This window comes from Clavelina lepadiformis, chromosome 1, assembly GCF_947623445.1.
Source record: "Clavelina lepadiformis chromosome 1, kaClaLepa1.1, whole genome shotgun sequence".
Taxonomy (NCBI): Eukaryota; Metazoa; Chordata; class Ascidiacea; order Aplousobranchia; family Clavelinidae; genus Clavelina; species Clavelina lepadiformis.
The window spans coordinates 14,418,033-14,431,706 of record NC_135240.1 but is presented as its reverse complement, the minus strand read 5'-3'; the positions used below and the strand labels follow the sequence as shown (position 1 = coordinate 14,431,706).

Sequence of the window (13,674 nt, the reverse complement as noted above, 5' to 3'; positions counted from 1 at the left end):
AACTCTACCGAAAGAATTCCAGATTACTCAAAAATTAAGGGATTTTTTACATAAATTTCTTGTCATTTTTTTGATACGATTCAAAGTGCAAAATGTTGCTAGATTTTATAAAAAAAAAATAGTAACTATTGCTTCATTTTTTGTCATTCTTTTATAACAATAATTACATTATCAGTGAAAATGGATCATTCAGCTCTTCTGTGCGATCGTGGCAAAATGTACGTTTTCATAAAATAATTCCAAAAAAGACAACTTTTACAATAAATATTTTGTTAAACCCGTGAAATCACCACTGGACTACAAATTTTATATCAGTGTTTTTATTGTTAAATGATACATTACCGCACCGACTTTCTAAACATTATGCAATGTAAGAAGTGCCCACCTCGCGATGGAAAACCACACGTTGTTCTCAAAACACAAACGTAAATGCAGCCGGAAAGAACCATACACGCAAAATCAAAGTTTGTAACGATAGCATCATCAAGATAGGGAATGAACTTAATTCCTACAGAAGAATAAAGTAAATTGGACAAAAAAGTTCAAGACATTTATGAAAAATTGGGTTCTAGCCAAAAAAATAACCTGCACTTAATAAAAAACAGCTTTGGTAAACGCTGTCTCCCATGAAATATGAAAAGGAAGCTGTACTAAACTAGCCTATTAGAGCCTTCTTATAGCTTATCTTAATAGATTGATGATGCTGTTACCACGTTAGCTCTTCCCATTTCCAAACTTGTCAATCAAACGGTTTGTAAATGCAGCTTTTCTTTTAAGCCAGATTGCTTTCCGTTGACACTAAATTCCTAACAGTCATAAAAGCCAGTGTAGTCCCATTTATAAGCCACAACCTATTTTGCGTCGATTTTCCGAACTAAACCCTTTTAGTAGCCCTGATTTTGAAGCTTCACAACAGAAGATTTACATTTCACTGGAAGACTTCGCTAGGCAATGGTAAACACAGATGAAAAAAAGCATGTTTACATATTTTGCAACAATCTGATCAACAATTGCACACCATACACATTCAACATAAGACTATTACTTACACAAGTCACAAACTCTCACGAACAACAAATATTTCATTCATTGTCTCCTGCTTTAATCCGTGGACGCTTTGTTGCGTTACTTTTAAGTTGTAAGCCACGGACCACCATTGTCAGTTACAAATGTTTCTCAAACAAAGTCAACTTTCCTGAAATAAAATTCTCAAAGAAAAGGTGGAAAAAACTCAAAAGAAGATTGGATTTTTTCGAAATATTTCTCGTTAAACTCAAATCCTATGGACAAACAATCGTGGTGCGAGTCGAGAGCAAAGCTGAGTACAGATACACAGTAGAGGCAATAGAGTTTTGACATTTAGAGTACCTTAACGCAGTGGTTCATGAACAGGATTAATCCAACCCCAATGATTTAACCCCAATGATTTAGTGAGTGGCAAATAGAACATTGCAGTAGCTAATGCAGAGCTGTTTGTTGTTGAATCGAGTTGCAATAGCAAACTCAGCATATCAATGCAAAATGATAGGCGTGTTATACGGCATTACAAATTCATTGTATACGGCGTTTGAAATTTGTACGCAATCAACTGCCCACCTTTTTGCCTGGCTTGTTCAAACAAAGGCAAGTGACAGTTGTTTTATGAAATTTACCGTGCATTTAGGCTAAATATGATAATACCTTTCATTTTGAGGCTTTAAGTGGTTTTTGAGGGGTAGAAACGAAAAATCTTTGGGCTCCTACACTTTAGGCTTCTTTATTCAGCACAATTCTAAATACTCTATCATACTGCGTATAGTATAGGTGAAGGGTTCTTCGAATACACATATGAAACTTGCGGGGTTCGATATCGCCCGAAAATTTAACGTCTGATTGAATGGAATGCCGACATTAGAAAACAATCTTTAATCCGCTATGCACATTGTTTCGGTATATATAGGTAGGCCAAGCCACATAGTCTACACTACAGTATAGTCTACGCCTCTACGGCATAGACTCTATGCTCTCTAGCTTACTGCATTGGTTATAAAATTTCCAACATTTATGTATCATCATTATCACAAACGTCATAAGGCTAAACCAATGCGGCCTTTGATGAACTTGTTGTCGCATTCGTGGTCAGGATTCGTAGTCACAAACAGTCAGGTTCAACTGCATATTAAATGTTTTATCGCAAGTAAGTTGTTTTAGCGTTGCATTTGTCCTTCAATACATGTTGCTTAACTTATGAAACTAAGATTTCCCAAACAACCTAAATCGCTAGGACGATCAACAAACAACGTTTCAGTTAAAGGAACGTGAAAAACATAACCACAGTGTCCAAGCGAAACAAAAACTAGGTTTGTGTTGGCCGAACTAAGATAAGAAAGAGATTATAGAAACTTCAAAAGCATCTTGAAATTACAGCAGATATCTGATCGCGTCTGTTGGACTTGTAGGGTAGAAGTACGTTTCACTGGAATTGCAAAATTAGGAGTGTTCATTTAATATTAGCTACATCCCGGTAACATAGACTCAACCTTAAACGCGGAGAACTAAGGCTACTTTCAAGTCGTTCGTATCTGACCTACTGCTACGTCGCGTAACGCTCGTTTGAACAAAAGTGAAGCAGTTTACGCCTGGTACATCTGAGTCGAGTTGTGTTCAAATTCGCTTATAGCTTGAATGTCACGAAGCAAATTATGCTTAATTTTTAACAGATTGAATATTATATTATAAGCAGGGTTGCCATTGGTCTCAACTCAAAAATAAGGACGACTAGGAAACGAAAGACGAATACCACCTTAAACAGTGCACAATAGGAGAAAGCAACCAATGTTCCTAAAAAAAGCAAGACACTATCTGCATGTTCTTAATTTTGGTATCTCTTTGGTACAAAATGGTATACTAAAGGTGTCAAAATGCCCAAAATACGAACCTCTGCCCTAAAAATAAGACGAAAATAAGGACGCAAGTAAAAATTAGGACATTTCTTAGAAAAAAAAGGATAAACATATTTTCTAAGACACGGACCTTTAAAATAAGGACAAATCTTAGAGATATGGACGGTATGGCAACCCTGATTATAGGTATTGCACAGCAAACATTTCGAAACTTACTTGGTGTAAACAAACAAGAAGCAATAAGCTTTGCTTCATTATGGATCTACAAATTGCGTAATCAACAGCACAAAGTACCAAACTGTTGATGGTTTCAAAATGCATGAAGTAGGACAATCGAGTTCAAAATGAGAAACGGTGTATCGTCGCAACAAACACAACATATACAAGGCCGCGAGGTGGCAGGAATGAGCTGTAAGTCTTTGAATTTGACAGAAATCGCTGTTTACTACAACCTAGCGTAACAAGTCACTTGGACTCTTTGAGCACTTCGTCTGACATTGGTTGAGAAAGATTTCATGCAATATCTCAAGCGACCTTATCTTAGCTCTACTACTGAAGTTAACAGATTAAGTTAAACCAATAAACAATGGCTAATTTTATTAAACATAGCTATCGGTTTGATATACTACGCGTGTAACTATACTAGCTGAACCTATACATGAAAATAACAAACACGTGCGAAAGGCATGTTACACATTTATGTGCTTATATGTTAAAGCAGTGGTTCCCAACCTTTCTACAACGGAGGACCGGCAAAGATTTAAAAAAAATTTTCACGGACCGGCAACAAAATATCGGAGTGAATAGAACAGATATTTGTAATCTTTTTGTTAACCAAAGTTGCCGTTGCGTTTGCGGTATCAACGAAGGCGAGATATGCCAGTTTTACTGCTGTGAACCGGCCAGGCGTTAAATGAGTTTTACAGGGAGTAACAACTTTGCAATGCTTATGATTCCATATTAAAACTAGCTTGGCTGAAAGTAAGATACTTCGCCGGACCGGCAAAAGAATTACACGGACCGGCGGTTGGGAACCACTGTGCTAAAATAAAGCATTGGTATATATATCAACGGTGTGCCCACCTGCTAAATAATCCACATAATCACGATTTTCATTGACATTTCAGTTTATCCATTTTTTTCTGATTCGGCAACAGTTTCTGCTGATAGGAGTCGTTCGGAATTATGCCGCTATCACTAACTGCTATTCAGTTTGCACTAGGCTTAAAAACAATACCAGCTTTTATCACGGGCTCTTCTGAAACCGGGTGTAAGAGGGACGTAAACGGAGTTACGTCACAATAACAGTACTAACATCACCAGCCGTGCGTCATTTGTCATTCCTGTACTTAGTGTACTGTATACATTCTACACCCAAATGATTAATAATAATTTGCTACATGTTAAAACCGGAGATGTTATTAACAACAGTGCCACCCGCGGCATTCAACAGGGCAAGGACGAATAAGCACATTTCTTTCATTTGTGATCAATTGCAGCCGGCATGCGTACAATAACAACCGCCCATGTCCAGGTGCCCGAACTAAGCATTGGTCTGTGTTGACATGCAAGTTTGACACGATCGTTACAACAACAAAGTCTGAAATAGGGATATGGAAACGGGACTAAAGTTTCTGCAGTCACCAATTCAGACATCTTGTTACGTGATGGTCACACTCACGGCTGACCGAAAGCGTGAACTGGGTAATCTGGAAGCTATCGCATTATATGGAGACTGATGAAAAAGTTTTTTAAACATAGGACGGGGTGGTAAAGTAAATTAGATCCGAGGACGCCAAAAGCATGGGGTAGAAAAGTGCCCTTTTATGACATAATACTATCTATACATATTAACAGAATTTAAAAACGGCTCTTAATGGCATGTCTTGCCGTAGAATACACCACAATATTACTTTTTCACACAACACGTTTCCTACTCCATTTTCCTTAAAACCTTTGTTAATGCGTACTTCACTTCGTAAAGCCAAGGTTCGATTTTTCGGTTAACATAAAAAATTTCTGGGAAAGCTGTTCTTGCCGCCTGGTTGGTTCAAAGATCTGACACCCTAGGTTATTCACGGTGCTCTTGGAAGTTGAAATTTAATCCTCGCGTCGTGGTGCAAATCTCATCAAATTGAAGTTAATTTAATTTAATTACTGCCGGCGCGTTGAAAATCAATAAACATATCGACATAACGGATCCATTAAGGCATAAGATTTGTTGAGGTGTCTTCCTATACTTAGATACTTCAACAGAAAATGCATGTGGCAGGCCACTAGTCATTACTATTTGTGCGAGAAGACAACATTTCGAGATGGTATTGCAGTGTGGTAAAGTTTGAAACAATTCAAAACAATGCAAATGCAAGCAACGGTGGTTTAACAATACACACCAAGCTTATTCATTTTGTTGTTCGAAAAAAATTATACCTTTACTTTAGAAAGTATGTTCGCACAGACCTGGAATTTATTAAAATACGTGTGCTATGTCATTTCTGGTTTGAGCTACAAACACTCCGGCGCTGGAAGGTTTCTGTCCCGTGCATAAACTTTATGTAGAATTTTATTAAGAAAACTATCTAGCATTTGAAATGATCGGGTAATCTTGAGCTTCCTTTGGCTACTTGCAGGAGATCGCGCACTGCATGATCTGGTTTTCTTGTGAAGTTATAGTTGACATGTTTTACACAGAGCAACCGAGGAACCAGATAAAAAAGGTGTTGGTGTATGCCAAAAATTATCTTCTGATCCAGATCTTCACCCAGAAGGGCGAAACGAATGCAAAGCAATAAAATGGCGCACCCTATTAATTGACAACTTACTGGAAACAAATCTACGGCGTGTGCAGTTCATGCGAATGACAGATATCGAATAAATCGTGCTGTTTGTGCTTGTACGCCCGGATGTTAGCAAAGTTTGTATGCTGTAAGCAACGCCTGACTTCGTAGCTGGTTAGCACAGTTGCAAAGACTATCATGTTTCGTGAATAAACAACAACTGCTACAATACGAAAATCATGCGGCCTTTAAGGTTTCACAAACTCAGCTTAAGACGCCAAGCAAAGAAAACTTTCAAAACCATGCAAATGCCTTTAAAATTAGAAACTTAGATCATTTTAGAACACATACAAAATTAGCTTTAATCTAGTTACAGTAGTTTTGGTTACATTCATACCGATATGAAACACGATGAGCAGACGATCTTCGGTGTCCACTTCGATTATTGTGTGGCACATATTCAGCAGGAAGCATAACCGAATCATCGTTATCTAAAAATATGTTTTCAACTTGCGCAAGTAGTATCAGTGTTGAAAAAGAATAATAGATAGAACAAAAGATCAATAACTAAGGAATGTAAGAACGCAAAAACAAAGACTGTCACTGCTCAAGACTATATGTTGAAATACATTACTTATTACTAGGGCAACCAGTTTTTTGACCTAAAAATTTTAAATTTTGACCTTAAAATTTGCAAATTTTGACCTCATTTTGACCTAAAAAGTTTACATTTTGACCTTATTTTGACCTAAAAAGTTTACATTTTGACCTTATTTTGACCTAAAACGTTTAAATTTTGACCTCATTTTGAAAAACGCTATACTGATAGTCTCTACACTGTCTACAGCAACTTTCTAATCTAAAGCTGCATTTAAAAATGACAAAATGCTTTTCTAGTGTTGACTTTTTTTTCGTTTCTGCGTATTAAGATTGACAACTTGCAGTTTTAAATGCAATGCCGTCACATCGTGACGTCACCAAACGCGCTGAAAAGCCTTCCCTCTCTTTGTGGCTTAGGTTCTAAGTAAAATTTGCGGGACTGGAATTGTTTGCGGTACAAGAAAAGAGAAAAACGGAAGAATAATATTACAAAATGGTTACAAAATTACAAGTTTAATAGATTTTGACCTAAAAAAAAGACCTAACGAAACAATTTGACCGTATTTTGACCTAACGTAACATTTTGACTTTATCTGACCTAATAACTTCTATACCACACGTCGTACAAAGCTGAAACTTGTTTTGTGCTTGTTTCATAGCATTCTGAGCAGGTAAAAAAAAATTGACCATATTGACTTTTGGTTGCCCTACTTATTACATTAGATAATTTTATAAAAGGCTAACACGCAAGAAAAACGACATGAGAAAGTCAAGTAATATACATATGATGTATAAGGTAGTATGTTAGCAAAGTAGGATTGGGGGAATATCGAATTTCACATACAAGAATAGAACTAACACAAAACGGCTGTTGTGTAATGTTTATTGATACTTACTTTAAGGCAAACAATGAACAGGGCATATTACATTTAGTCGTGAAGTTTTCTTGTGCTTTTCAGCCTGATATCATATTAATTGCCTACCATAACACCAACGCATTTTAAATTATGTAAAAATGACAATTTACTGGAGTAAATGTGCAATAATATCATATGTAATATGTAAGTACTTAAAGTATGTTGAGTTTGCCAGTCCTAGAATTATTTAACCCAAGCCGCCATGTCATACATAAGAGGTAAATAGAATAAATTATGAGATAAATCTTATTATGAGTTGCGTTTTTACAAGTTAAAAAGTAGACCAAAATAATTATGCCTACTAAATCCTGGTATGAAATAGGGGTGCAAATTGTGATTTTGGGATCAGACCAAAACTGAAGTTTTGGTAAAGAGGAGCCAAATTAATTCATCCGAATCATGCAATCTGGTATTGCTAGTATTTGTATCATAAAAGTGCATGAAACAATGCCTATAAACCGTGGCTCAAAAAATTACGGAAATATGATAGTTGAACCAATGCATGCTTAGTTCTAACTTACAACAGAAAGGTACGTAAATGACATACTTAGATTCCCTGTTACAAGCAATAACAATTATATCCACTGTTGTTGTAGTTTTCCTGCAATGAAAGAGTTTTCAAACAGGTTTTTAGAAGTATATTAAATATTCGGTTTTTCACAGAATCTAAAAATAAATTTGGGTGAAAACTGAACATTTTTACTCGATTTGGCAGAATCAATTCAACGTGCCCAAATTTCAGAGTACCTCTAGTATGCAATACATAGTAACACAAAAAGCACTGGGCAATAATACCATAGCATTTTATTATTACTTTCACTTACCATAATTGTGAAATGATTTTACATTACATGAATCCATGACAATAATAACCAAAACATGAATACCATCAATATAATTTTTTTGTATAAATCTGCCAGTTGAGAATTGAAATAGTATGGGTGAGAATCAAAGTAATGTGGATATTTTGTGTGCTTACTGTGAAATATCAGTAGGACTTAAAGATACTCTGATAAAGCAAATCATCCTCAATGAAATCATGGTTACATTCATGGTCTATTACTTATGAATCTTATGCCCAACCTGATAAAATATATATCACTATATAAATATGTGTATCATAAGCTACCTGAATAGACATGTCAATGAATTAAACATTTGATTGTTTTATTAATAAAACTTGTAAAGCAATATTCATTTTTAGTATAGTAAGTTGAATCTAGGAAACTTGCCTTGATAATGAAAGGTTTTTTGTATGCATACGTGTGGATAAATTTTTTTCTCCGTTGAAATTATTTCCGACGGGAATGTGACTTTAGTTCAACTGTTTTCATACTGATACTAACATTTTTGTTGTTATGAAAAAGGGTTTTGTTGAAAATGTCTGAAATATTAAAAAACTCTTCATAACCTTGCTTCCTAACGATTTGTAATATCCTTGGTACTAAAAGGCAATTTATTACTCTTTGTCAAGACATCTGAGTGCTCATGTAATTTTCAAAATAAAAATACTTGCAAAGCAACTTGTTGTTGTTTGCATCTTTTTGGAAATATGTAATAAAAATGTGAGAAAATAAGCAATACTTCAATCAAGCAATATAGTTTGAATGCTAAAATTAGTACCAACCACTGTGCTTCAGAGGCATGTACCTAAAAAAAATTACGAAAAAATGTACCTTAGTAGGGCGTTTGTCTTACTTTTCAAATATATTTGAAAAACAGCCAAATAACCCGGACATGTTCCTTTTTTCAAAATATTTACATATTATATCTTCTTTTATTTCAAACTTGACTCTTTCAACTTTCACTATGCTTCCAGTAAGATTCTAATTGCTGTATGGAAAAGCTAGAACATCTGTGTTGGCCAACTTTTCATATATATAATAAAAAACACATAAACAAATACAACCAAAAACACTATCTGCAATAAGTGATTAAAAACTGGGCAAAGAATTAAAATCACTTTCAAAACTCATTTTAATTTAAAAACAAAACATAACCAAAAAGTTTATTTGAATTTTGGCCACCTAGACATCTTTCATTAAAAAGAGTAAAAACAAATTTACAGAGTACAACTTTCGAAGTAATTTTTTGTTGTGTGTTTGCAGTAGTAAAATTATTCACTAAGGGAATTTGCCTACACAGGAAGTGACACACATGCAAAAGATGGTATGACTCTACAACATATTCAACATGCAGAATCTATGCACCATAATTATGAGTTTTGCCAATGAATGCATGTTATCTGTTAATGTATTAATCCAATACACATATCACACATACAAAAAGCTTACATTAGCAAAATCAATTAAAACTCAGGCATAATCAATGAATAAACTGATAACATCTCATAACTAACAAACAATTAAACATACCTTCAATACCAACACTTTCTTGACACGCAGATGAAATTTTAGTTTCAATGTCATTAATAGACCCTCTTCTTTGAGCAATTTCTTTAACTGATGCTGATGGAATTGCTTCACCTTGATGAAAACAAGTAACTAAAAAATTTAACTGAAGTGCTGGATCATAGGACATGTATTAACATTAGCTTTCATTGAGCATATCCAACATTGTTGACTATAATCTTTAAATACAACCTGCTCAGTGAAAGCTTTTTCAAGTGTATGTAAACAAAATTGATTTCTAGACTTTTACATACTTATACCAGAAATAGGCAAAACATGTACATAGCTAACTGAGCAATAGACATGTGAATATCAATATTATTACGATAGATATTGCTGCTATGAGTAGAAATGTCTCCTTGATCATCTACTTATATTCCACTGAACATCAAGTATTCCAAAAGTCATTACATAATATCATGGCAAAAAGCACAGTGCAAGGTTAAACAGTTTTAAGTCGATCCCATGCATAATGTCTCAAGGGTCCAAATAATTGCAAGTTGGACGTTACCAATATACAGAGATTCATAAAATGTAAATGGGTTTAAATGGTATCACCTTTCTTTTTTGTAGCCTTTTTGATAGATTTTGAATCACCTGAAAATAAACATGATTTGTATAATTGTTTTCTCATTTTTAGTTGGAACCATGTCTATTCTTCAGCACGTAATGGATGAAGCCACAGCTTAATCCCAGAATAATTACGTTATTGATTATCAATATTTATTCCTATAGGGTATCTGCTATATTTTATGCCTTGATGTCTTAACGGTGGATAATTTTATAAAACTGCCCATATTAATTTCTAGTCAAAATAATACCAACAGAATATAACATAGACATACGTGTGCGTGAAGTACCCTTTCCGTCATCATTGCTATATAATCGATGATACAGCTTATGTTTTCCATTATTATTTGTGTTAAGCAATTTAGGATCAGCGACATGTTGAGTTAAACAGAGCTCAAAAGATGACCTTGCTTGTCTTTCTCCACCACGATCAGGTGTGACCTCCATCAATTTGTTATTTGCATCTTTTAATCTGTGCTTCTTCATACTTATCATATTGTTTATGAAATTTTTCGAAAATGGAGTTGTAATACTAGACTCATGAACTATGTTTCGTTAATTTAGCACAAGACCTGGATAAAACTTTTCCTAGCTTTTCTCAAAAGCCTAAAAATAAAAACAAATGGAAGTATGATTACAAATTTGTGTTCGTTCTGAAAAAAAAATCAAATTGCTTGTGAACAACAAGCTCAAAAAAAACATCGCAAATATGTAACTGTGCAGTAAGACAGAAGTTCAGTATACGTATACGGTAACCTGAAGCAAAGTTGGCACAACATCGTATTAAATGAAAATAAAACACGTAAAAACATTTAAATGGCTATTTTAACAAAAGAACCTAAGAGTCTTTAGTGAAAAATGTCAATGATAGAGGAAGAAGTAACACAGTGGAAAGAAAATAGTGTTCAAATAAATTTAACAGCTTGAAGTCACATTAAGCTTAGAGAAAGCTACAAAATACTATTATTTATGAAGTTTGATCTGGTAAAATGTCATTTTAGGCACAAAGAGAAAGGTAATTCATTACATCACAGACTAACATTAATACCAAACTCCCAAAGTAGTATTACAGTGATTTTATAGACACACACTTACATATATTGTTTAAAAATATACATGTAGGGAATTTATGGTATAACTTTTAAAGAGGGAACAGAGATCCACATTCCTCACTTCGAGAACCAATGTCTTAACACAAAGACGACAGGAAGGAAAATCTATCGTTCACTTACTATTTCGTATGACAATGTTGATGTACATGTGCCCAATTTTAAATATCTATAAATCTAAAATCACAAAATTTGATGTTTGTTTGCATAAATTTCGTATATTGTTAAAAATCAGTAATAGTTAACTTGACTGTACAGTGATAGTTATGCATAATTCAATTCTTTGTCTTGTATTATACGATTGCACACTGTCCACAACCAAACCATCTAATACACGGGTTGACTTATTGCTACTACAAAAGTTTATTTAATGGGCTAGTTAATGTATAATTGACAGTTTGCTTGTTTACTTACTGAAACATTAAATATGTATCTTTTAAGTGAAGCGGCACATTTTCTTAAACACAATCTATTTCTAATAAAACAATGCAACTGCATGAATGCACTGATAAGTTTTATTCGGCCTGCGAGAATAATAGCTACATTATATGGGAAAAACGCGTACATGCGTAACGTGTCTTACATGCTTCCAACAAAGTTACACAGCAGCGGCTGTAAACAGAAAGTTTTACACCAGCTATGTGTGATCCATGAAGGCATTAATGTAAAATTTTAATGCCATGATGATTGCACAAGGCCTGTGTTCTGTTAATATTCAATGCAGTTAAATGGCATCATAGCATAGTGATGTCAGAGCAACAACCTAACGATCTAAGGAAAGACAATTTTTCAGTCTTAGTAAAAAGTAATGTCATTGTCAGTGAAATACACTATTTTTGGTAAATGATATTAGTTTATTTACTATTTCACACAATTCATTTCATTACATTTCACAATCACAAGTTTTTACTCACAACTGAATTTTCTATGTTCATATTTTTCCATTTTGCACACATTTGCACTCATTTTGAAAACCTTCAAAGCCATTTTGCATGGTTTCTTGTCAACCTATCTTAAATGTTATACTATATTAACCTAAACTAAACCTTTAATCCCCTTCTGAAAATTCGTATGAGACACCGGAGAAAGTTGGCTTCTGCGGCAACTGTCTGGCACAGAATTGCTGTTTTGTAAACTTTCCAATTGTAGGGTTTTAATCTTCGTTCTACTCTGAATCAAATTGCAAATGAACCTTAAATAGACTTTTGGAATACCAATAGGTCCTTTCCGAGTTACTGTTTGGGTGGTTATATTTTTCGATCACCTATACTTAACAATGGAAGTTTTTGACCCACTTTCATTCTTTTTTAAATTGGAAATGTTTTAGGCATCAGATCATCAGATTTCGCTCAGGTAGGTAACATATGAATTCCCTTACACAAAGAAAATAAGTTGCCTAATTCTCATTTTACAACAGTTTGGAACCTACTCACTGAACTTATTCGATAAAACGTCTGAATATGTGGTAAGCAAAGCATGCAACGTAAAACATGTAAGAATTTGCATGTTTTCTGCGGCGCATTACAATGACTAATTTCATTTGGCATATCAAGCAAAGTTTAAAACAATTAACTAGAAGTAAATACAAACTAAATTACTACATTTACACACGCCGCAGATACCACGCATACTCTTGTAACGCGTGTTATTTTGCATTTTATCGTACCAAACAGAAAGTATGTAATAAAAACTAGCTTATACTTAGCAAACTTTACTGGACTTCCTGAAAAAAAGGAACTATCAATTGGCTCGCATAGCTTACCGGACAATCCGCAATAATTCCATCATTTAGTCAACAGAATAATATAGGCTACATCATTATTCATCTAAATCATCACGCACAAAATCATAAACAGGGCTATAGAATTATAGAATACCATTAAAATCATAAACGAACGAAATAAGGCAAACAGTTTATTAAGTTATCAATATGAATGTTACGTTAAGTTTTTATTTTGATGTAAGCTAATTATTCAAACCATTTTGACATAACTCTGGTATTGACAGTAGCATATTCACTATCGTATGAAGTAGGCCTTCTCCAACAGAGAGCAGATAAAATGGTTCTTTGGTTGTTCGTATCCTACTGTAAATACATAAAAATCCACTTCACAAAAAATGCAAAAGGGACTTTCCCAAAAAAGAATCAAATTTTTATTCAGTTTATGGTTTTCACTCCATAATAATTTTTGTTTAAAATATTTATTTTGTAAATTAATTTCTGCTATTGCAGTGGCACATTCCAACCTTTTTATTTTTTTTATTAGGAATTATCCAGTTTTGATAAACTCCTGCATTAATATCGTAAATATAGTTTGTTAGTTCAACGTTTCCATATTTCTATTTTGTTTATAGTTTGTTAGTTCAACGTTTCCATATTTCTATTTTATTTCATGTGTACTTGTTTC

At 34.1% G+C, this 13,674-nt stretch overlaps 1 protein-coding gene across 4 annotated transcripts in view; it reads right to left on the bottom strand.

Moving 5' to 3' along the window:
- The window catches only part of LOC143471259 (diacylglycerol kinase zeta-like), a 29,879-nt gene extending 16,539 nt beyond the window's left edge, over window positions 1–13,340 (bottom strand). Inside the window, exons 1-4 of one of the 4 annotated variants that reach the window (XM_076969678.1) lie at window positions 10,433–13,340; window positions 10,146–10,184; window positions 9,552–9,680; window positions 6,057–6,150 (exon numbers count right to left, since the gene is read on the bottom strand). In XM_076969678.1, the coding sequence (XP_076825793.1) occupies window positions 6,057–6,150; window positions 9,552–9,680; window positions 10,146–10,184; window positions 10,433–10,652 (482 nt within the window). In that variant the 5' untranslated portion in view covers window positions 10,653–13,340. Of the gene's footprint in view, window positions 1–3,965; window positions 4,105–6,056; window positions 6,151–7,723; window positions 9,456–9,551; window positions 9,681–10,145; window positions 10,185–10,432 lie in introns of those variants that run through there. The other 3 variants (XM_076969687.1, XM_076969700.1, XM_076969709.1) reach the window with 3 other exon arrangements.
- Window positions 13,341–13,674: the final 334 nt, after the last annotated feature.